Here is a 25954-nt window from a genome sequence, read left to right as displayed (position 1 = left end):
GCGAGTGACAGAAGCTAGGAGCGAAGAAACCCGGAAGAGCAAGAGCTTCCAAAGGATAGATGCAATGCAGGGACCGCTGGGTCGGGAGAGAAGATATATTCCCAACGGCCCCGCGCTAAAAGGAGGAAAAAGTAACGGACACAAAGGAGGGACTAGTACCTCCCGTACCTACGTCCCAAAACCCAGTGCGGAAGAAGCCGCCAGTCGGAACGCCTGCGGGTGACAACTATCTTCCGTGTGTCATTCCTTGGAAAGAAAGGCGTCCAAGGGGACATGAAGAGAAGGGGAGAGAAACAAGGGTCAGGGGCCCAAACCAAAGAGGAAGAGAAACCAGGTTCGATGACCCAAACCAAGAGAGTGGTATGCGTCATCTTCCTTGTGGCAGTACTTGACTGGGACGTGGATCAAGTTGGCCAAACCAAAGAAGAAGAGAGAAGCTAGGGTCATAGACCCTCAAAACATTAAGAGTTGGGTGTTGTAAGTGTGAAACCTAATGAGGAGAAGACCAGGAGAAGGGAGTCTTTCCCCCTATTTGTAAGAGATTGTTTTATAGCTACCAGGAGAAGGGAGTAATTCTCCTGGTAACGTGGACCGGGAGGAAGGTCCAACAGGCCTGGAGAAGGGAGTCATTCCCCTCGGCTAATTTGAGACTGACGCCGAACACCAGTAGAAGGGAGGCATTCTCCTTGCCCATGAAGTAAATATTATTTGAACCTTTGAGACCTGGGGAAGGCAGTCATTCCTCCTGGCCTAATATTTGGAACCTTGTGACCTGGGGAAGGGAGTCATTCCCCCAGGCCTATTATTTGAATCCTTGTGACCTGAGTAAGGAAGTCATTCCCCAGGCTATTTGAGACTGAACGTCAGGAGAAGGAATCCATTCTTCTGGCCCACCAAGGAAACATTTTGTGGAATTTTGACCATAACCCAAGAGAAGGGAGGCATTCTCCTGGGATCAGAACAGTGCTGCTTTATTCCTTAGTTTATAGTGTAAAGGCCAGAAGTAGGGCTTTCTTGACAGAGGACGGTGGACAATTTTACTTTAACAGACATCCTGACAGTCACATTAGATCTTTAGTTGAGGCAGGGAAACCCGTGTTGGGAATAGGAAGAGAGAGGTTTTCTCTTGCTTTATTATTGAATAAAAGTATGTACCCCAAACATGCCGCCTTTGTGTCAGAGTCCTTCGTCTGTACCCTTACAGTATCTATGATTGGATAGCCAGCGCCAGTTTGAATGATGCAGATCCTTACCATTGGTGGACCTTGGTGAGCAACCAGTCCACATTCTGGATAAAAGTAGGACTCCTGCTGCCATTTTACAGATTGTTTGAGCCAAGACCTCTAAGAAAGGTGCATTCTGCTGACGACCCGAGGACAGCTCCTGCAGCGGACCAGCACCAACTCCAGTGAAGCACTTTTCCTCTGCGTGCTCTCAAGTAGACCCTCATTGGTGCTTTGATCCCTGGACCAGTGGGAACAACCAGTCTCTACCCCTGCCTGAGGATCTGTACCTTTGGAAGTGTCCCTGGACCAACTGGTGGAGTGAAAAGAAAACTGAGGGTAGGCTGTGCTTGAGTCAGGATTTGAGATAAGATTCTCTGTCTGTAACAATAAGGAGCAAGGATTGAGTGGTCTGCAACACCTTCCCCCCCTTATACAGGCACCATGTTCCCCTTACAAAATGACACTTAGGTCAAATATGGTAGAGCTGTGAGGACTGGACTGTCGACCTAAGATGTGTCGCATGAAAGTAACTTGATATAGGAAACCAGATTGATGCATGAGGCGGAAGAAACATGAACAGATCATGAGAACCGGGAAGGGCATTAAAGATCAGAATCTCTGGTATCCAGTGATAGTCGCCTGGGAAAAGGTCGCCAAGGGGGTGACAAATTTGCACTTAGAAGAAATTCAAGCACTTTCCCCAAATATTCTAGGATGGGAATAGATCATGGTAAATAATACCCGTCCTAGAAAATGTGGGGGAAGGCTTTTAGGGGTGCAGGAAAAAGTGACCTACCTGGCGACTTTTTCCCAGGCGAGATTAACACATGTCCCGAATCTTCTGAGATCTTGAATCTCCTAAATGTCCCTAACTAAGATTTAACACTTACTGGAAGGCCTTGAGGGCAGAGTGTGGCTATGGCAAAGCAGAAACTACTAATGGTTCTTCGGGTGAAGTGCGGGAGGCATAATCAGATGCCGCTCCCATGATGTGCTTCTCCGTTTAAAGCAGCATCCCGGAAGAACTGTGCATTTACTTCCGGTGCCGCGTAATGTGTCCCAGAGCCTGACGTGCGCTGCGGCATTCAGCGGTTTCTTAACAATCACTTGGGCATTTACATCTGCCGTCTGTGAGAATTAGTGCAAGGATGGCAGTTTGAGGGAGGCTCCATAGTCCCCTTTCCTCCGTATGCCCACCCATCATCTTCCCTTCTAGGTTCTAGCCATCAGTCGGGTCTGGCCTTGGCAGATGGAAAAGGGCTGATGGGCGAAGCTGGAAGCAGTACTTAGGGAGGTACTTCCCTCGGCTTTAAGGAAAGTATATTTTCAAATGGATTGTGCCCTCCCACGTATTCCTTATCTTTTGATATTTCCAATATCCAGCTTTACTGCTTCTGAATTTAACTGCCTTCCAGCTCTCACCAGCCCTACATTCCCCATTCCCATTCTCCAGGGTTCCCTTGCCCACATTCCATATTCTACTCAGCCACGACATCCCCCCCTTACTTATCATATGAGTTCATCATATACATTTGTTCAGTGTGTTCACAGTCTACGTCTGTTCAATAATACACAGGTCTTGCTTTGCAAATAGAATACTCCTTCACGGCATCCCTTCACCTTCTTGTGTCCTTGGGTCTCTTCTCTGTTGTTCTCTTTCTTTCCTTGAATCCTGTGTTGGTCCCAAATCTCTCTGTTCTACTTATCTGGTGATGTCTGCTTGCTTTTATTTTCACTCATGCAGTCCATGCCTGGCTTTACTTTTCCAGTTTGCAAAGAGTTGTATCAGTCTGTGCCTGGCCTTCCATTTCCAGTTTGGAAAGAGTTGCATTGTCTTTGTTGTTAAGTTACGCTTTTATCACGTCTCCACTGCATACTTTCCACTACATCTTCACTACATCTTTCACATGTCATATCTGTCATAACTCCGCTTTCCTTCTTTTTTTAAAAACCTTCGACCTGCGCTGAATGTCCTTTATCCATGAAGGTCTCTCTCTGTTCTTTGACCACCAAAAAGGTTGCAGTTTAATGCAGCTTGTTGTTCATGTTCATTCCCCTCCCTTCGTTATCTCGAGCAAATCCTCTACAATCGATTTAGGGGTGTGTCTCTTCTTTATTTCATCAGTCTTCATTTCGTTTTATTTGCACCTTAATATTCGTCTCTTTCTTTCTTTATTTTTCTTAACTTCGATATTTGCTGTGGACTTAATAGCCCTTTTCCTTTTTGGTCTTTACTTGTCTAAAACATTGCAGATCGTTATTATTTCTTTAGTTTGTGACGTGATGTCAGAAATGTACCAAAGTATCAACTGAAAAGGATACAATACTCAAAAGGATACAGGAGGTAGGGTCTTCCGGATCCCTGTTCACCCGACTTGATAGTCGTGAAGTCAACAAAGACCTTCCAAATGATACAACCCTCTGGCTGATAAAACAGGCAGAGCGATGGATCACTGGAAAGGGCGTGGGTAAGGTATAGTAATCCAGCCTAGGACAAATTAAAGTATCATGAATAACTGCTCCAATCTGAGTATGATGAATTAGATAATGACAGGAATGATCACACTGACCTGTATCTCTGGGTAGAACAATCCAGAAGTCTCTTGATGGATTTGAAATGAAGAACAAAACGACAGGGAAGGGAAAATTAGTAAGGGAGACTTATCCCGAACGGAACGAGGCTCACGCTAGATACGGGTTGAATTCACCACAGGATAGCGTCCAAAGTTCAGTTCAAAGTCACTTCCAATGATCCTTGAAAGGCTTCCTTCCCACTTTAGGGATCAATCCTTCTGTTAATTCCACAGATGCAGGAGTTAGAAGAAAATAGCGTTTGAAGACAACGTGAGCGTGTGGATTTACACGCGGGCAGGATTCGCGCAGCCTGGGCCAGCCGCGTGTGAAGACAACGTGCGCGTGTGGATTTACACGCGGGCAGGATTCGCGCAGCCTTGGCCAGCCGCACTTGAAGACGAAGAGCGCGTGTGGATTCTACACGCGGGCAGGATTCACGCAGCCTTGGCCAGCCGCGTGTGAAGACAACGTGCGCGTGTGGATTTACACGCGGGCAGGATTCGCGCAGCCTTGGCCAGCCGCACTTGAAGACGAAGAGCGCGTGTGGATTCTACACGCGGGCAGGATTCACGCAGCCGTGGCCAGCCGCACTTGAAGACAAAAGAGCGCGTGTGGATTTTACACGCGAGCAGGATTCACGCAGCCTTGGCCAGCCGCGTGTGAAGACAAAGAGCGCGTGTGGATTTTACACGCGGGCCGGATTCACGCAGCCTTGGCCAGCCGCAATTGAAGACAGAGAACGCGTGTGCATTATCACGCGAAGGGATAGCTCCAGGAATCAGCGTGTGGCGGAACACACGCTATCGAAGGCCCAAAAGTAGCTGTAGGATTATGCCAGGATGTAGATCAGAGGTTCAGCTACACAACGCCAATAGAGACGATCAGAAGCAGCGAGTGAAGTTTCTACGCTGCTTAAATACGTAATACCGTAGTTCACATGACGAAGCAAAAGTCACGTGAAGTTAGCGACGTGAAAAGTGTAAACGTCGTTTTCCTGGTAACGTATCGAATAGCCTCCATTTGGAGTAGAACGGTCTCGCTGTCCTACGAGCGTAGCGTCCAGCATGCATGACACGTGAGTCTTAAAATGCTTTGTTGCTATATGGTAACGTGTTATCCTCCTATTGACACGACGTAGCATTTCTTCACTGCTTCTTTATCTTACAACCGTGTTTGCATTTCATATGCTGTGCATTTATGATGTTTGACTTAGTCATCATCTTTGTTTTGCATATTTCCTTAATGTTGCGGATGTTGCGACGCAAAATTGAAATCGTTTCTGTCCATGTACGCCGCTTTGTTTGTTTGTTCACGCTTCTCTGACAACTCTTGTGATTTCTTTCAAGCAAACAAATATGGCGGCACGCTTCCTTAAGCTTTAAGGTCCCTTCCTCTGACCTTTGATGCACATTGCATTGACAATGATTTCTTTCAAGCAAAATAAATATGGCTGCACGCTTCCCTATGCTTTAAGGTCCCTTCCTCTGACCTTTGATATTACGTTGCTACTTTCATCACTCCTGAACTCCTGTGCCTCGCGCTTCAGTGAGTTTCGTTACTTCTTATTCTTATTTCAAGAAATGCCTTCTGGCACAGCAACTCTCATAAATAAACACGCCTGTTGCCACCGATTGTGTTAATTACTAAAATAACAGTCCTAAATGTTCATACCCGATGGCCACCCCTCAGGCTGTTTTTCTTTATCTTATATGTCTCTTTTGCAACCTCCTCCGTAGGTCTCTTCTGGCCACCTCCATATGCCGATCATCAGTTCTTTTTGGCCACCTCCATAGGCTCATTATTGTCCTTTCAGCCACCTCCATAGGCTGATCATTAGTTCCTTTTCTTTTCTGGCCTGGTCCCCTCCTTGGGCAATCTTTTCTTCGGCCCCCTCCTTGGGCAATCTTTTCTTCGGCCCCCTCCTTGGGCAATCTTTTCTTTGTTTCTTTGGCCTCCTCCTTGGGCAATCTTTTCTTTGGCCCCCTCCTTGGGCAATATTTTCTTTGGCCTCCTTCTTGGGCAATCTTTTCTTTGGCCCCCTCCTTGGGCAATCTTTTCTTTGGCCCCCTCCTTGGGCAATATTTTTTCGGCCCCCTCCTTGGGTAATCTTTCCTTCGGCCCCCTCCTTGGGCAGTATTCCTCCTTTAATGTTTGACAGTTCTTGGCCCCCTCCTTGGGCAATTATTTTTTGATCAGATGCGTGGGTCAGTCATCTTCTCGTCGCCAATTGTTGACCCATATTCCACAAGTATAACCCATAACATCAATGATGACTCTGAGACATTAAGTAGGTCTTACTTAAACACTTGTGTACGAGCGCGATACAAATAAAATATCAATATCAATTACTTATTTTAATGTCTAACCTTAACTGCCTTCCAGCTCTCACCTGCCCTACATTCCCCATTCCATTCTCCAGGGTTCCTTTGCCCACATTCCATATTCTACTCCGCCACAATACCTCCCTTCCCCCTCCCCCTTTTATATACAGAGCGACTATTTCTGCCATAGTCCAGGAGGTAGGGACCGAGCCTGACTCTAAGGCTGCGTTAAAGACATGCAATAGCACAGGTCCCCATATGTCAGGTTCTGACATATATAGGTCTGTTGGAATTTTATCCGGGCCTTCTGCCTTTCCCAATGTCTGGGTGGGCTGACGAATTGAGTAAATTCGTCCCTTCTCCCCTAGGGGGGAGTCCTCCGCCACCTGTGACGCTAGGGAGGTAAGCCCGCTCCGCAATACCCTCCCTAGGGGTAGAGGCAAGTGGGACCTCACCGGGAGAGACTTGCCCTTGGGAGACAAGAACACCTGTTCCAAGGAGAACTTCCGCCAGCTAGACATACTATGGCTTACATGGGATGTTTCAAAACTCAAGAAAATATGAACTGTCAAGACTGGGATGAAGAAACTCTTAAGGGATGTAGTTATCTTGTTGGAAAAGCTTGTTTCCCTTTAAATCAAGAAGTCCATTTCACTAGAAAGATAATATAAAAAGCGTGCATCCAAACAGGGAGGAGAGAAAAGCCGGGGTCGAGAGAGAGGATTGTAGAAGCAGGCTGTGGGAGGCCCCAAGCTGCGCAACACTGTACGAGAACAAAAATCAGGAAATCTGCAAGTTTCGAACTCGCTTACAGCTGCTTCATGGGATGCCAAAGCTACGGCAATCCTAAGGTCTGAACCGGACAGGGCAGAGACCCAAGGCCAAGTGGAGGTTGTGGCGAGACCACAGAGACTAATCTGTGGTGGATCGTCAGTCTAAAGAACGTTGCTGAGTGTCCATGAGGTCAGGCGAGCACAGGGACACAGAGGGAAGGAGACCGAAACTGAAGAGTGTGAACGCTGGGGAGAACACAGAGTCTGTGATACAGAGAGAGAAACCCTGAGACTGAAACCCTCTGACAACTTTCTCCTTCAAGAAAGTAAGTAACCGGGAGAACGGGAGGTGCAGAGAGATTCAAGAGGATAAGTATATTGCACAGCTAACTCGTCGAAGTAGAAGATGTGAAGCTGAGTTAGCTTTGAAGGTAAATGGATAAAAAGATTGTGAATCAAGAGAAATTCGTCGCAGTAGAAGATATGAAAAAGAGTTAACTGGGAAAGCAAATAGAATCGAAGATTGCGAACCAAAGAAGCGGTTGATAAGCTGCATGATAAAAGCGAGAACCAGTGGGACAAAATATCCTGGGAAAGGGGTAAAACAAAGCGCCATCCCGGACAAGAACAATATAGTATTAAAGAGCTAAAGACAGGGATATGAGCCTACAGACATAAACCAGATACAAACCACAGCTTCACTCAGGCCTAGAACTATGGGACCCGGGGTATTACCTGAAGTGGTAATGCCCCCCCGCTCGGGGCTTATTGCTTAATTAAAGACTGGTACTAGAAGTACCCCCAGGAGAATGGAGTCATTCTCTTGACCCAAGTTAGTTTTCTCTTAGCGGTCGGGTTAGTTAGGGTCGTTTTGAACAGCAGACTTGTTTCTTTGGACATTCATGACTGATAAACAAGCACCTTAGTTCGTAATGTAGGCAGGGACCACCCATAGTTCTAGAGAAAGTTAGGCCTTCTACCATTACTTTAATAAACAAGAGTATTTCATGTCTTCTGAGAGTCCACGTCCTCCTTCTGACTCGCTAGAATGGTTATTGTGTTTTTTCACTTCTTCCAGACTAAGTTTTAGGGGGGAATGCCTGTCATCAGGGGACATTATTGTGGACACAACCTTTGCAAAGGGAATTAAGGGGGACTGATCATTAGGATTGGCATAGAAATGCCAAAAATGATTATAGCATACTTCCTCTGGGATGCTCGCGGGAATGATGTTCCGATTCCCTGAATTACTTTTTGTCACCAGTCTCCAAAATGGAGTGCTATCCTTGGCGTTAGCCGCATCACATAATTCCTGCCATCTGTCAGAGGCATGCTCTCTTTTCTTTTTCTTTTTATCTATAAACTCCATAAAGAAATGGCTCAAGCAACTTATTTTCTTTCTATCTTGTTCCTTATTTTTTTTTTTTACTTCACTAATTTGTTTTTTCTTGGCAGCTCTGCATTCGTAGTCGAACCACCTACATCTGTGTCTATCGTGGTGGTTTTAATTTTCTTCCGTGGGCATGTAAGCAAATCACAGATTATTTTTTTCAATTTTTCTGTAGGATGCAAATATCTCTGCAGTGTTAGAGTTGTCCTGGCTAAATACATTCTCAAGTAATGGTGAAATGCCTGTATATAATATTGGTAGTAACTAACCCATATCTAGTGAGGGCCATTTTGTTGTTTATTGGGGATACAGTGGGCCTTGGAGTTCCCACTGTTCCTGGCCATGAAAATTCCAAGGAAAGAGGGCGGTGGTCACTTTCCAGGTAATCAAACACTTTAAAGCCTCTGACTAGGAGCCACTCTCTTGGAGCCATCGAGACATAGGGCCTCATTATGAGTGTGGAGGTCTGGAAATAAGGGTGCCGGTGCAACGTAATGGCACCCTTTCCGGACTGCCACACTCCTACAGGCGGGGGCTGTTACGCCCGGTAGGTCTGACCTGCCCGATGCAACGGCCCCGGAACGCAGAGTTTCCGTTAACCCATTCCTGTGGAGTCCTCCGGGACTCCACGGGAATGGGGAATTCCCGAATCCGCTGCCTGATATCCCGGGCCACTGGGACTTGTAATGTCCCGGTGGCACCGGGATATCAGAAGGCAGATTTGGTGTTAAGAGAACGGCGGCAACCCCTTGGTAGCACCAGCGGTTTACCACCGTCCTCGTAATGAGGCCCATAATCAAGGTGTGAACATTTGTCTCCCTCCACATAGGTTGGCTTTGCAGATTAGTGCCCGGTAGTCCTCTTATCGCAAGCCCTTAGTTTGTTGTGGAGAATCCCACGGGCTAATTCCAGGGCTTGCTTCTGGGTCGTGCAGGGGTTTCTTGTGGGTATATCCCGTGCTAGTTATTCATCGTTTGTGACCCTGTCAAACGCTTTCATTGGTTCATATTGAAAGTTACAATCCCGCACACTATGAATTGTGGGGTGCATGTTGCCTTTCCTTTAAGAGAAGAAATGAGGTTCAATACCAAATTGATCGTAGTCATGCCACTGTTACCATTGTTAATGTTAGGACGGTTGTAGATGTTGAATATGATTGTTCGACTATTTGTGCCTCTGCCGAGGTGTAAGACCTGGATATCTTTACTACCCATTGCTTGTAGCACGGTTATTTTTATTTGAAATACAAATGTCTTCATTCATTGCCGTGGAAATAAATCTGGTTTGCAAGTGGCCGTCGTCCTGTTGATTTGCAAACTTGTCAAATACGTTTTACCAATTTCTCACTGCTCTGGTAATCTGATATGAAGTTAATTGTGTTTTCACACAGTAGCTCTGTTTGAATGCCTGCTTGGGGGACGGTTGTGAGCAATAGGCCACACGACTATAAAGTATTCATCACACCCTATCCTGGCATTGCTGAGAGATGGATGTACCAGTCACTTTTACCTTAGCCGTAAGCCCCCAAGCAGGGCATGGCCTCCACTATCCAGTTTAACTTGGGATGTAGGATGCTAATCTGGCTACTCTTTCGTGGGATGTGTCCGAGATATCGGCCACTCATTTGGCGGTAGAATGGCGAGTCTGTGTAGTCTTGCCTCCTGCCGGGGCCACTGTGTCTTCATGCAATCTCTCTGAAATACTATTTGGGTTGGCTTATGCAACACAATTGGCTGTGTGTTTGGGGAAAACGCGTGGTGCGCGGCATGGTTGGCTTTTAACCAGCAACACTGGGAAACCTGCCAGACCGCTTGTTGCTGGATCTGGGCATCCCAGCTGACCGCAGCACCAGCAGCTATGGGGCCACCAGAACCTTCAGGACATTGAAGTTCCTTAGTGCCTGTTCCAGCTGCCTCTGTGGCACTCATAGAAGGAGTGGGGGCTGTGAGGAATCATGAAGCAAGACAAAGACAACAGATTCAAAGTTCAAACAAAATACTTTTATTAACTAAAATGTCAGGATGGTGTAAGGCCTAACCTGTCGTATGCTAAGGTGGGATTTCAATACCTAAGGAAACCAAGTATAGTCTGAGTCAGTAAGGTCAACTTAAAAGTCTGTCTGTGTTCAAAACCTATACTTGCCCTCACAACTAAAGCTAAACAATGTGTAGGGATGTCCACAATAAATTAAGTAGTGTTCCAAAATAAAGGTCTCCGCTTCTTCCAGCTCTTGGCTTACTTTCTAGCTCCCCTTCCCCAAGTTCAAAGCAGTTCCACAAAGTCTTAGGTTCTCCTTCCCCAAGAGGAGAACATAGTTCAAAAAGGGTCTCGAGGTTCCCTACCCCAAGAAGACAACACAGTTCTGAAACGGCCTCAAGGCTCCCTTACCCAAGGTGACAACGCAGGTCTAGAAGTTTCAAGGTTCTCTTCCCCACGTTGAAAGCAATCTCAAAATGGCCTTTGGGTTGTCTTCCCCAAGAGGAAAACCTAGTTCATAGCCCTGAGGTTCCCTTCCCCAAGGTTACAACATACTTCTGTAAAGGTCTCAGGATTCCCTTCTCCTAAGGTGACAACAGAGTTCACAGTGTCTTAGGTCTCTCTTCCCCACGACATTGGAGAAGTCCCTCAAGAAGGGTTTGGATTCAGTCCCTTTGAGCTTCTCTATGGTCATCCGGCTAGAGGTCCATTGGCCCTAATCAAGGACGGGTAACAAAGTGCTCCTTCCCACAAGAGAGTCACTGAGTCACAGTGAGAGTCACTGACTATGTGTTAGGTCTCCGTGGGAGAATGACACACATGATGACAGAAGCTTCAGATAACTTGAAAGCAGGTCAGGCTCTGGTGAAGCATTGGCATGACCAGAAGGCCAACATGTTTGCGTTTACTTAAGACCAGCTAGTTCTAGTTATGGTACCTACAAGGCAGAGGGCCTTACAGGACAAATGGATTGGACCCTTCAAGGTTGTGGACAAACCTGGAGAGGTCAATTATTTGGTGGATTTAGGCAATCCTAAGTAGGCCGTGGTAAGCAGTGCACACCTAATTTCTTAAGGAAAAACTAATCAGATTTTGTTAATCCAGCAGATGCTGATTTCAAAGATTTTGAGGTGCGGGGGAGGAAAAAAGGCTTTGGCACAAAGCCCTACTTTATAAAGAAAGAAGAAGAGGACCCAAAATTGAGATCCTCCCGTCCCCTGTAAACCTTCTACATGCGCCCATCGGGCGGTCAAGCATTTAGATATTCACAAATCATATATATTTTAAATCACTATTTGTTTCAACAAAGAGTTTTGCAGTAGGCAATCTCATTAAAAGCAGTGATTTATTGCATCAGACATGATTAATACGAGGAGAAACACATTATACAAAAATGGTGTCCAATGTATTTTGGCCGACTCGTTTCGAGGAATCCCTCTTCTTCAGATAGGGCCTAATTGGACAATTAAAAATGGGCGCTTCATGGACTATCCAGGTGATGATATTGAGTCGTGTAAACAGAGCTTCTCGATCTGGAACCGAGAGAATGCGTCTCAGTCCGTTGTTCAATCAAACATAGCTCATGTGGGGAGTCGAAGACAACTATTGGAGGTGTCACCATATATGAGGGCGCCGTAGAAGTGCTGTGATCTTACATTACTATTGAATTCCCACGGGGGTCACTACTTCAATGTCCCACACACTCAAACAGCGGAGCTGCTAGCAAATCTGACAGCATACGAGTGCTAGTTTCGAGGAATAATGTTGAACAGTAAAGAGAACAATAATGTGATGAGATGAGAGTACGTCATCCAAAAGGCTCAAGGTATACCAGATTCATGTGAAATTACCTCATCAGAAATAGTGCAGTGAGTGGAGGTAGCTAATATGAAGTCCACAAAAACATTTCGAAAACAACACAAGTAATCCTGGCAGGAAACACGTAGCCACTATGCAGGCTAGTATCTCGTCCAAATAATGATATGAGTGGTAGTAGCTTGTCCAGGAATTCGCTATTCCGCCAGCCGCCGAGTTTGACACTGTTAGCCTCTTAGCAGTTGTGTTCAGGAATAAGCTAGGAGATTTTGCAGTTTACCTAAGGGCTTTCTGGCTAACACTGTGTTTGTGTCTGGGCGCTATACACCTTGTGAAACACTGGAGTAATCACAGCATTTACGGGCTATATGTCAACATAGTGGCTAGTTACCCTACATCCTGTGCACATGTAGCAGTATTATTAGCCGAGCCCAGCGAGTATATTGTTTTTTTCTTTTTAGTGATGTTTACTCCTAACAGCAGGATAGAAGATTTTGGTTATGTCAGTATACGTGGGAACATCTGAAAGTAGGGAGATTCCGTTTTGATCTCTCCATGGTTAGGTGTGGTCAGCGTATCATCTGGTGTAGAGTATGCTTCTATTAGAGAGTACCTGCTGTATTTCCAGCCAGAGTTTAGTTGCAATGCAACCATGGAACACGATGACTACACTCATCTTTTACCGGGAGTTTGCTTTATTTCTGGTTGACATATTTTGACTGGCCATCATTTTAGGACTGGTTGTTCTGTTTTCCTTTCCCTCTGGGAGTAGTTGGTTGCATTGGTGTGGTGTGTTTTCCAGCTGCCTGTTTTTTTTTTGTTGACCAACCCCGACTGGACAATAATGTTTTTCATAGGGGGAAGTGTGTGTGTGATGTTTAGTGTGGAACATTTCTGTTTGTGTGGGTTGTTTGTAGTATGAGTGAATGTGCATCGTCCTTTGTTTCCCAAAGAAGGGGAGGTGTGTCATATTGTGTATTACATCTCATTCCCCTGGTTGCTGGATGCATGGTGTTATATCGTGTATTACATCTCATTCCCCTGGTTGCTGGATGCATGGTGTTATATCGTGTATTACATCTCATTCCCCTGGTTGCTGGATGCACGGTGTTATATCGTGTATTACATCTCATTCCCCTGGTTGCTGGATGCACGGTGTTATATCGTGTATTACATCTCATTCCCCTGGTTGCTGGATGCATGGTGTTATATCGTGTATTACATCTCATTCCCCTGGTTGCTGGATGCACGGCGTTATATCGTGTATTACATCTCATTCCCCTGGTTGCTGGATGCATGGTGTTATATCGTGTATTACATCTCATTCCCCTGGTTGCTGGATGCATGGTGTTATATTGTGTATTACATCTCATTCCCCTGGTTGCTGGATGCATGGTGTTATATCGTGTATTACATCTCATTCCCCTGGTTGCTAGATGCATGGTATGAGTGCGTGTGACTTCATGAGAGAAGGGTGGGTGAATGCTAGAATGGCTGTGTATGAAGAGGCTTCCTTAGCCAGGCAGTTGAAGGGAGAGAGCCTGGGTGGTGGGAGCCAGTGAGTCTGCTACGGGTCTCTATGGAGCTTACATGAGATCTTCCCTATAAAGGAACTTCATACCAGCTTACCTGATCTCCCGAGCATCCGCATTATAACGCTTTCCTTTAGTTTGGTATTCAATAATGCTTAATTCACTTATAGTTCAACTTGCTTGTATTGTTACATACAACCCCGCACTTTGGGTTCACTTTTAATTGCACATCTAGTTCCGTTCATCTGGCAATAACATTTGCCCTGTAGTAGCCCCAGGAGCGCTCCAGTTGGTGTGTTCACTCTGATTCACTCACCTGTCCTTGGTGGCTCCTCCAGGTGTCTTCTCTCCTCACTTTCTGCTCCGCACACACACACCTCTGTAGCATTGTGAGCCCCGCACACACTTTGGAAATCTCTCTGTGGGTTGCGAGCAGCTCCGCTCATCTGGGATCCCTACCGTGCCCCACAGCTCCGGCTGTGGTCACCTGACCAAGGAGGCTCTGACAGCTTGACCCTCTCACAGCCCGCTTGGGTCCCGGTGTCACAGTCCCTCCTGGATAATTGCTGGCATTCTGGCCTCCAAGCAGGCCCCTCCTCAGCAGCCTCCTTGCTGACAGGATTTCCCTCCTCGCAGGCCTGCACCTCCCGGCCCGGCTTCTCTCCTGCTGGTCTCCCTCTCCTGACTGTCGGCTCCATCTTTTATGCACCCGTGACCTATTAACATGTTGCAGGTGCAATCCCTTGAATCCATTTGTATGACCATAATTACCAGTGTTCTCTGGACATGCATGATCCTCACAATAGTCTGCCGGCCTCTTCCTCGTCAGAGTACCAGAGTGATGAGATGCCATTGTAGTGTGTACTACTCCTAGTCGCCTCTTCATCGTCCCTGTACTAGAGTTGTATGACTATGGGGCACTATGCACACATCTTAGTGGTGTTTGTGTTCTTTTGGCCTGAGGGTTTCTTGAAACAGCATTAGGGGGGTGATATGTGTTTACCGTCCCTTAATAAGAAAACGTCTTCCTATTTATCCTCGTTCTGGTGTAAATACATTGAGGGCATTTACCTGTGTACTCTTGAAAGGCGGAGAATGGGAACGGATGACAATACCCCATAAAGGCTGCTGGGACTGAAGGTTCATCATGAAATGGAAATGGGGGTACCGCGTCTCACCCGAGGACATCCCCCTTCGATTCCCCAAGTCTCCTCTTCCCAGGTGATCCTCCCTTGAATATCCACCCCCAGGGTCGGGATCCAAAGGCGATGTCCCTTCCCTGGCCATTTGAGCAGAGGATATTGGGGAAAAGGAAGTGAGATTGCTCTCAGGTTCCTCACCGGGCTTAGGTTTCCCTATCACAGTACACAACTTTTTTGGGGAAGGTGTTGCTCCAATGCAAGATAATTTTAACCTTATTACACATAGAGATTGTCTGCTGGGGGCCACCCGTTTATTGCTAACATCCTATTTCAATACCTCTGTCCAAACACAGGTGATTCTCATCGAGCCCTTCTTTGACTGTTATGAGCCAATGGTGCGGATGGCTGGAGGGAAGGCAGTCTTCATTCCCCTGCGGCTAGTGAGTATTACCAGGACTTACCTTTTGGGGCTCACTACCTAACCCTGCAGCATGACCTGCATGGGCCTTTTTTCACTATCTCTGATGAGCACCTTGTGCTCCGCTCCTGTTGTCGGTCTATTGTTCCTTAGGATTGTTTGGTTGTTCTTCACACTCTTGTTTCTCCCCTTCTTTAGAAACCTGCTGAGGGCAAGGAGGTGGCTACCAGCAGAGACTGGCAGCTGGATCCAGCAGAGCTGTCCTCCAAATTCACCAAACACACCAAAGCTATTGTTGTCAACACACCAAACAACCCCCTGGGGAAGGTAAGTGTCAGGAACCGCAGGCAAGGAAAGAGGATAGAATCCCACAGAAGGTTAGTATTATTCTCAGAGTCCCTCTGCAAACTATGACCAAGGGACCAGAATCCTGTGAAGGTAACACGTGGAGGAGGTAGGTGCCAGAATCCCCAGACAAGGAAAGAGGATAGAATCCCACAGAAGGTTAGCATTCTCAGAGTCCCTAGGCATGCTATGACCAAGGGGCCAGAATCCCGTGAAGGTAACATGTGGAGGAGGTAAGGTCCAGAATCCCCAGTTAAGCATAGCAGTGTCGTATCCCCCAAACAATATGATGGACAACCCCTGCATATGGTGAGGTGCACCAAAAGGCCTACCGTGCTAGAAACCCCTGAGAAATGAGTCACAGAAACCTTCAAGAAATGTGTGATGTGCCAGAATCCCTTGGTATCAGAATTCATGGAGAGGATTAGCAGTGCTAGACACCCTGAAGGAGGGGAAGAGTTTCCAAAACACCTGAGAAGTGTATAGGTGCCAAAAGCCCCAGGAAAATTGAGAGGTGTGTGAGGGGTCAGAAGTGTGAGACGGACAAGTAGATAAAGCTTTCTTACATTTAGCCATTTTATTGAACAGAAGGGTGGGCCAGAAGGTCAACTCTCCCAAATCTAACAAATCCAAAAGCTTAAGAAAACTGTCCTAATGTCCAAACATCTCTATCCCTCACACTCATACATACAACAAACTCAAAAAAGGGTTATCTGATTGTTCAACCTTCACAACATAACATTTAACTGCACATAGTGAAATTGTAAACATAAATCCTTATATCCAGGGTGGACTCCCCCTTCCCCTGGATCTGTTCAAAATATTTCCAACTCAAAATAAAGACGTTTTTTCAATAGCCACATTCCACTTAAAGTATGGCACAAAGTTCTGTTCCTTGTACCACAGGTTCTTCACTTGGCAACACAATCGTCTTTTGCCCCATAGGTTTTCTCACTCTTTTAGACAATGTGTGAAGTGTCCACAAACTGCTTGTTGATAAACTAAAAAGACTTCTTGATATGCAAACACAGTTTTGGCAGGATGGTTTCACAACCGTTCTACTAAGCACACCATCAGATGTACTCTTTGGTTCGGCCACAACCTTCTATCACACTGCAGTACTTTAACCTTTTCCTGGTCTACTCGCATACCAGTACAAAACTCCTACAACTACTATCAGTACCTTGTGGTGGGGCTGGCTTCAAAACTTCCCAGACTTTACTCCTCAAAGTGGGAAGTTACATCCACAATTGTTTCATGCACTGACAGTGTATTTCTCACTGGTTCACTTGTCCCGGCAATGCAGATTATATTTCTCTCCCCCTTCATAACTATCACAATGAGGGCTTTTTTTGCCAATTTTGTTTTCCTTTGCTTGTCTTTCTTTGGCTTAGGCAATACTTGGTACGATCTCCTTCTAACAGTAATCTTCCTTCCTGTACATCCTCTTCAACTCGCTTCAATATTGTTCCCTTTTGTCTTTGGTGTTAGGGAGAATTCTCTGTTTGGGCTGAATTTCCCTACCTAGTGAGTCCCCCAGCAGCTTTGCTGGATTTCTGGGGTTTCTTTTTTTCTCCTGCCAAGAGTGAGACTCTTTTACCCTCACTCTTGGACCTGTTGAAGTGTGTTTTCTTGGTTAAACCTTGTGTTGAATGGGCTATGGGGTCTTTTACTCCATAGGGCCTCAAGTATTTTTGTGATGTGGGTTACACAGCACCCTCTGTGCCGTGACCCAGGGGTGTCCTAGGGACTCCCCAACATAGACTCCATACCCTGGGACTGACTACTGTCTCCCAGGGCATGTAAAGTCACCAAAGACTTTGCTAGTCTTGAATCCTGAACAGAACCAGTACAAACCATCATATTGTGGACGTACTGGCTGGGGCAATTCGATTGCCCCAGGGTCTGTTAGTCGAGGGGGCACGTCTCCGTCCCCCCTGATCGAGTTTTGGCTGGTGGCAGTGGAAACTACTTTTTATATTCGACCGCGAATATTTCCCTATGGGATTTCCCATTGTTTTAGGCTAACACATTTAATTATTTATTTACGGTAGCCTTAAACATACCGCCGGTTTATATATTTATTATTATAACTCCGGTTGGTACTTTTTGCCAAAACTTGATTCTAAAATGGCGTTGGCGTTCGCCTCTGTAACTCTGACCCAAAGTGGAGCCCTTTGTTCCACTTTTGGCGGGCTTCTCCACAGAAGCCCTCCAAAGTGGTGCCACTCTGTCTGGGGTACTTAGGAGGGGTGGAGGGGGATTTAGGCACCCTGGACTGAGTTACCTTGGTAACTCAAGTCGCACTCCGTCCTGAATGGCCCAAGTGGTGAGCCGGCCGGCTCACCACTTAGCATGTTTGAGTGACAGCTAGGCTGGGTGAATGGGGGTTTGCTGCATAAAAGCAGGGCTTTGGGGACTGGAACTTCAGAAGTCGCCACAGGACCAAGAATCCGACGAGGGAAGAGCTGAGCCGACCTGCTTCGATGACACCACCCGGTGGAGCCCTGCTGAACCGTCTCACCACTTTTCCCGACGACCGAGGAGAACTCTTAACGGAGTGGCTCCTTCCCTTGACTGGTGGGGACAACCAGTTTTCACCTTCTTTTCGCTTCTCGAGGTATCTCGTGGCCGTCTTGCCCGTGCCAAGCACCCCGGCAACTGGAATACCACACTTTTACCCCAACCGCGAAAGTCGGTACAACCCTTTAACCGGAGGACTCCGCGGCTGGTTTCTTCCCGGGCAGTGCAACGACCTTCTTCTTCTGCTCTTCAGCGAGATCTTCTTCTCCCCTGACCGACGTCGAGCCTTGCTGCCACTGCCTGGAACAACTGCCACCGCTGGAGGATCCTTTCCGCTTAAGGTACCGTGTTCCGCCTGGCTTCCCTTGCCACCGACTGTACGGGGTAGATTTAGCCCCCGGCTTTCGACCCTGGGAGTGCCTGGGACACCCTGGCTAAACTTTCTAAGCCACTCTAAACTCTTTCTAACTCTTTGCAAGACTTTGAATCCCTAATAACAGTGTGATCTTGGGCACATTTCCGCTCCGGCTACTCTAAGAGTGGGCCCTGCCTAGTGACTTTTGCTCACCTGTGACTTTGTGCTTCTTTGAGCCTATTGCAAGTGTTCTGGACCCTAGAGTGGTGGGGTTAACCCATTTCTGTTTCTTTTTATCCCTTTCTTGAACCTACTAGAGTGTCATCTAACGTTAAGCGCTCACCTCTGTTTTAATTATGTGGTGTTAACTTAGAGTTGTCTAGATAGGAGTAAGGGTTGGAACTGCTTTCATTATAACTGTGTTTGAAGTGTTTGTACTATATTTTGCTAGAGTGATTTCAACTTATGTGTGTTTAATAAATAGATAACTATATACTTTTGAAACCAAGCTCTGGTCAGTGTTTGCTTGTGCTATTGTATTTGAGTACCTATTGTGTATACTTTACATACTGCCTAACTCTTCTTGAGGGAAGTCTGACTGCTCAGCCACAGCTACCAGGTAAATCTGGGTGGTGCAGACTGCTACCAAGTGGGTTTACTGCTATACCTGTAGTCTTAAATCTTTTGCAGTGTTCCCCAAGGGAACTGCACAGGTTTCTGCCTAACATTTGGTCACGGGGGTTACAATATTCTGTTTCATTTTCTTTAAACCAATGTTTCTTTTCACCTTAAATATTTTCTTCTTGCCTTGGACAATGGTGGTTATGAAATATTGCCCCTTTTGGCTCGGACAATGGTGATTAAAATGGTTCTTTTCAGTCTGCCTCTTAAAGCGAGAATTGCGCCCAAATTGATTTAATTGAGTAACTCAGTATTGTGAGTAACCTGAGGGTATTCTCACTCCTAGACCCCTTAGATCCTCTGCACAGGTGGCCAGGGAAAGGCCATCACTCTTGGATCCCGACCCTGGGGGCAGAGAAGCGAAGGAAGATCACCCGGTTCGAGGAACCTTGGGGACGGGTAATGGGGTGCTCTTGGGCCAAACATGGTATCCCCCTTTCCCTCCTGATGACCAAAAGTTATTGGCTATTGTAAGCCAGTTCCCCTCATTTCCCCACCCTTGACATGGGTCGGGGGTCGCCTCCGGACTCACCAATAAAAATTACAAAAGTAGTCAAAGTGTACGCATGTCACGCCCTCATCCACGCTCCTCTCTGACAAACCCCGAAACCTGACCCCCACCACCACGAAAACACGGCAGGAACATAAAGCACACCAGGTCCCCACACGTGTCAGGACACGCTCTCACCTGCAGGCCTGCCTGCAAGAGGTTGACCAGGAACGTCAACGCTGACTTCTGCCTCGTTTCCCGTTTCGGCGTTGGCAGTTGCCGTGGAGACGCGCCACAGGCGTCCTGCAACGTCTCCGTTTCCGACACCTGGGGAGCTCTTCTCAGCACGTTCGATCACGTGACGGGTGACGGCATCACGGTCACGTGATCGCGGTTCAGCGTTCAAAAGCGACGCGCTGACTGCCATTCAGCGCTTCACAGCTGGTTCCTGTTTGGCGTTCTACGGACTACGGACTAACCTTGCTACCTCGACCTCGGATTGAATTTTGGATACTGATTTGGTTCTTCCCCTCATTGTACTTTTGCCTGGAAAATGCTACCTCCTGGATACGACCTCGGCTCCTCTCTCGGATTGGTTTGGATTTCCTTTTTTGTACCTTTGCTGGAACTTGCTTTCTCTGGACACGACCTCGGTTTACCCATCGGACTGCTGTTGGATTTCCCCATTGTTACAGCTTTTGACTTTGTTTGTTGGATCACGTACTGTTCAGGACTCCTCTACCTGAGTGGCTCATAGTTTCAAGTATCCTGCATCAGGTGGTGACTACACCTTCTCAAGTGCCTTGCCAGGCTGCCACTCTGTCGTCAACCTCTTCCAGCTGCCTCAGACAACATTCCCTACACCAAAATTGGGTTCCGACCAACTACTCAGGGTAAGCCCCCTTGTAGATTCATTAAGTATTCGGGTCTGGGTTTGTGTTTATTATCTAACCCACTTGTTTGCCTTACAGTGGTCGGGGGGGGGGGCATCTTCCGGCATTCCTGGTTCCGGCTGACGACATTCACCACCTGTGGCTTCAAGGATTGCTCGGGCAATAACTTATTGTTTGCTCGAGTGGTACTTGGGGACGGAGGTATCATCATCTACACGACCATCAAGTCTTGACAATGCAGGCAAGAAGAACATACGTTTATTCAGGGCCCAGTTGCAGCTGGGACAGCTATATTACAACAGATCACGTATCAGAACTGCATGAAAAGGCGCTGTCAAAGAATCGCCCCTAAATCTAAGACTTTTATAATAATCGATCTAATTAACATTAGTAACTTTGCAACATGAAATATCTCCCCACACCGAGCTGATTGGTGCTCGCACACTATACCCTTATAGAAAAACATACCTTTATGTTCTGTAATTGTGTCCACAAACCTTCCCACACCTCCCACAATTATAATATGTGATGTCACAATCCAACCCCCACTTAACACATTATAATGACAATTCAGTGAAACATTTCTCATCTAAGTTCTCGTGAGAACCGCTTCCTGCCATGACACCATCAGGGCCTTGAACCACAGACATACTTCTATATAAATGTTGCATATTAAGAACTCTTCGACCTTCTTCCAGGCAAAATGTACTAAGGGGCAATTTGAAACCGCTGTAGTTCTTTTGACGCCATCCAAAAATCATGTTTTACAAATCATTTTCTTTTTTAAACTGAATTTTTATTAGCATGTGTTAAGGCACAAAACATGTAAATCGCATTCACGAACTGAGGGATCACATAGAATCTCAAAACCCAAACAGCAATGATGCCAAACTTTAAATGTGTACACCTACCCCCCACTTCTCCATCGCTAGTCACCCCCCAACATAAAGCAAGTTCCATCTATGTACTTTGCCCATGCAATAAAGGCACACTTAATTCAAGGTCTCAGGAGCCTTATCAACGCCTCAATTTTGTTCCGGTAGCTCGGCTCCCTCCAGAGTTAGCCATGTCCCCTCCATGCACTCACACGTCCATGGGGCTCGAGGGATCACCCCCAACATTCTCCCACCTATATAAGAGCGCACTCCATTCCTCTCTAAATTACCCCAATCTATCATTCACCACCGCCGTTAGTTTATGCATTAACATCATGGTGTGCACCTTTCGTTCCCAAGCCTCCTTCGACAGGAGTTTTTCCTCTTTCCACCCCTGAGCAATGGCCAGTCGTCCTACTCTGAGCATTGTTTCCCACATTCTGGGGAGCTTGTGCTCATCTCTATCCATCGCTGGGACCCCCAAAAGCATCTGCAGTGGGTCCAAACTTAACTGAACCACCGTGACTTCCTTCGTCCAACTTAACACTTCATCCCAAAACACCCGTACCTTAAGGCATCGCCAGCACATATGGGAGAGAGAACCCACATGGCCACATCCATTTGGACAAAGGGGCAAGGCACCCGGAAACATCCTGGATATCTTCAGGAAATCTCTGTGCCAACCCATCAACATTTTATAATTGTTCCATCGTGGAGATGAACAGATTGCCATTGAAGGTGACGTTATACTTTTTTGCCCATTCTTCTGAAATATCCTCACCCACCAGGCTTACCCAGTACCCCTGAAACGTTTCACTCCCCACCAAGGACGCTAGGTTCATAGCCCTATACAATTTGGATAAAATGCCCTTCCTTGTGGGCGATGCGTCTAGAACCTTTTCAAAGCTTGTAAGCTCCCTTGCGACCGAACCACCCCACTTTGGGTCTGACATTATACCTTTGACTCGAACGTAATCGAAAACTGAAATCTTATCCCACCCCAACCCCTCCCTAATAGTCTCAAGGTCCAGGAAAGACCCTTCCTTCAACAGCTGACTTACCCTCTCCAGTCCTACATCAGACCATCTCTGCGAATATCTCAATCCCTGAGACGCCAGCTTGAATGGGGGGCCCCATATTGACGACATTGGTGTGGGCCATGATGATAACATTTGATTAATCTCCTGCTGTCATGCCAGACTGACCAGAGAACACCCAGTGTGGGGTGGGTCCTAGGTTTCTCTGGGATGGACTTGAGCGGGGACCAAAGATAGCCCCTCATCTTTAGAGGGTGAGCTGCCAAATCCTCCAGATAGGTCCAGTAGGTCCTCATGTCATCTTTCATATGCTCAAGCAATTGGGTAGCTTTATAATACAACCGGATATTGATAAAAGAAAACCTCCTCTGACTCTCGGAAGTGCCAGTGTTGCCATCTTCACCCACAGTACTTTATTCTGGCAGGTAAATCTACAAAGGTCTCCCAGTAGTTCAATAAAGAATCTCTCGGGAATTGGCTCGGGATGACTGCGAAAAAAAACAGAAGGCGGGGGAAGCACGTTCATTTTTACTGAACTTATCCGCCTTGTCCCCCTTTTTCGTGGTATCGCTGCTTAAAAAATAAGAGCTTCTTCTCTGTATCCTGGACCAAAATGGTATTTAATTTTGTTTTATATTGTCGAAGCTTACTCGCCCCACCAGGGATATAGACCCACCGCGTGTACCCCCTGGCTGTAGATGTACTATCTTCCGGCAAAGCTCACCTTCCAGAACTCCCCTCTCTTTTTTTTCATCTGGGACCCTTCATTTATCATCACTCCCCCGATGGTTGCCTTGAAACCCTCCCAGAGGGATTGATCGGCCACCTCCCCGGTGTCGATAAAACTAAAATACTCCTTAATCACAAATAACAATTCTTGTGTCCCCCCCCTTTATCTTGTAACAAAAAATCTGTACTGACCCAACGAGCACCTTCACCATATCATGGTCCGACCATGGAGATGGGGCGACTTGAGAATCCACCACCTGTGTTTTAGATTGTGTATCCACCAATATCAGATCAATCCGCAAATAGGAATTGTGCACCGCTGAGAAGTGAAAGATCTATCACCCTCTGGAGGTGGGGAAAGAGAGTCCACCAAGCCCAGGGTCGCATTCACACATGCTAAATGGGCTGAGTCTCCCTCCCCCATCCTTGGTGTCTGTACCCTCCCCGTTCGCTTACAGTCTTTCCCAGGGTCTAACGCCATGTTAAAATCCCACCCAACCACTAGTTGGCCTTCCACAAACAAAATCAGTTTATCCTTCATACCCTCCGAAAACTCGCATTGGCCTGAATTAGGAGCATAAACGGAACCCGGGGTAAACTGGGTGCCGTGCAAGTGCCCCTCCACAAACACATACCACCCATTTGGGTCAGTCAAGACCGCCTCCGCGAGGAATCCCATTTTGGCAGAGACCAGGACCCCACCTCTTTTTCCTAGTATTGGAGGCTGTGAAAACCTCTCCCACTTCCGTAGATTTTAAACAGGGTTCCTTGCTCCTCTGCCAATGTGTCAGCTGCACACATAACCAATCCAGTCTTGCCCTCTTGAACTTGCGGAGGACCATAGATCTTTTACATGGCGAATTGAGTCCTCGTACATTGAGGGAGCCGATAGTTCTTTCACCCAATGATGTCATATTGTCGCTGTCAGAATTCTACATAACTCACCACACTCCTGAGACTTTTCTCTGGAAGAACTCATCCCATCCGGGCCCGCCGAACATGGAACAACACCTGAGAAAACTTCCCATGGAACTTATAATAACTTGTCAACATTAACTTTCCCCTCTTCCGGCATTCAACCCTGCCCAGAATCAGCATCTAAGATGGGATCAAATGACCAGCGACCCTCCCAATCCTAGCACCAGCTCCATAAAGCTCTTTTTCTAGAGCCCCCCCCCCAAATGACATATCAGGATTTTTTTTTTCATTCACACACTCCTCAAAATAACCCCTCCTACTCCCAGAGTCTCCCGGCTAAAGCGATAAAACCATACTCGATGGAGTCCCCCGTCACTCTGAGTTTCAATCCCCCCCCCCACCCCTCCGTGTAGTCATTTCCGCATTATCCCCCATAGTCACCAGCTCTTCCCAGTTGGCGAAGTGTAACGTTTCTTGAATTTCTGTGATCTCCCAGATTTGTCTGTTCTTTGGTCGGCCCTGGTTGGATGGCTCTATTGCCTCTCCTATGCCCGTGGCCCGTGTTCTTCTATGAATTCACTGGTAACTCTCTGAATGTCATCCTCTGTGACTAATCTGTATGAGAAAGTCTCATATGCAAACAAAATGGAAAATGGGAAACCCCACCGATACTGAGTTCCCTTGTCGCTTAGCCATTTAGTTAGGGGACAACGTTGCTTCCTTCTGGTCAGGGTGAAGGAAGACAGTTCTTGATAAATTGTTATTTTGGCACATCCATAGTCAATCGGTCCTGCTTTTTTTGCCCTATCCAAAATCTTCATTTCAGAGAAGTAGTGGAACCTTACTAGTATTGTCCTCGGCCCTCTGGCAACCCCTCCTGCCCGGTGCGCCTGATCAATTGTGGGTTCACCAATTACATCCGAGCCAAACAGAGTAGTCAGCACCTCCATTATAGATCTTTTCATGTCTGTCTCGGATTTCCCCTCCTTCTCAGGGAATCTGAAGAAACAGAGGTTATTTCTTCTTTCTCTGTTCTCTAAATTGTCGATTTTTACCTTAAACTCTGACATCCTTCTTTCCAGTTCTGACAATCGCATATCCATTTGCGTCTCTAATATATCCAGCAACGACTGATTGCTCTCTAGGCTCTGCACCTGTTCATCTATTGAGTCCATCCTCTGATCCATTTTATCCAATCCCTGGCCTAGCACATTGCTCATGCCCCTTATTCCCTCCAAAAGCACAGCAATGTCCCTCTTAGTGGAAACTGGGTCATCCGCCATCATGCTTGTTTGTGTGGGGTCTGTCGAAGTGAGGACCACAGCGGGGGCCGGAATTCGAATTTCTGTAAAGCCATTCGCCAATCCATCTATATCTGGCTCTCAACTGATCTCCAAGTGCCCCACTGCCGACACCAGGTCTCCCTCCTCACCCCTGTCCCGTCATCCTGGGGCACACTGAGCTAGGGTCTCTCTTCTTCTGACTGACTAATATATCAACTGTCTAGATTGCCCGTTAGTTCCTGAGTCCTGAGGACAACCTGCTGCTCCAAGAGACGTACATAGGAGCCCAGGATAAAAGAAAGGGTCCCCGGCATCGCCTTCTCCCCAACTCTCCCTCCTGCAATATGCGCAGACCGGTCTATGGCGGGTGGCACTAGGTTCCCGAGCAGTCTCCATCCAACCACAGGTCTTTTGCCTGAGGCCCCTTGCACTTCTTACTGGGTCTCAATTGCCTCGAGTTTACTGCTCAAACATCATTCTTGCCTATTGTGGCACATGAAGTTCCTGTAGAGGAACCCCAGGGTCTTAGCCCCTCACCACCATTGACTCCTCTCTGTAGTCCCGTGGCCCCTAATCCCTCACCAAGGTGCAGACGCAGGGACCAACTCATCTCACCCTACTGGAGTCCAACCAGCTTGCTCGGGCAGTCCCTACCTC

General features: G+C 46.9%; 1 protein-coding gene across 5 annotated transcripts in view; it reads left to right on the top strand.

Annotated features, from left to right (window-relative positions):
- KYAT1 (kynurenine aminotransferase 1) overlaps positions 1-25954 on the top strand; it is an 825974-nt gene that overhangs the window by 293428 nt on the left and 506592 nt on the right. For all 5 annotated transcript variants that reach the window (XM_069609197.1, XM_069609195.1, XM_069609198.1 and 2 more), the window contains 2 exons: positions 15104-15190; positions 15367-15495. In XM_069609197.1, coding sequence (XP_069465298.1) covers positions 15104-15190; positions 15367-15495 — 216 coding nt within the window. The remainder of the gene's footprint in view (positions 1-15103; positions 15191-15366; positions 15496-25954) is intronic.

Source organism: Ambystoma mexicanum, chromosome 8 (genome assembly GCF_040938575.1).
Source record: "Ambystoma mexicanum isolate Mex_15411 chromosome 8, UKY_AmexF1_1, whole genome shotgun sequence".
In the NCBI taxonomy this organism is placed as follows: Eukaryota; Metazoa; Chordata; class Amphibia; order Caudata; family Ambystomatidae; genus Ambystoma; species Ambystoma mexicanum.
The sequence above is the reverse complement of the archived record's forward strand: the minus strand, read 5'-3'. Positions and strand labels throughout refer to the sequence as shown.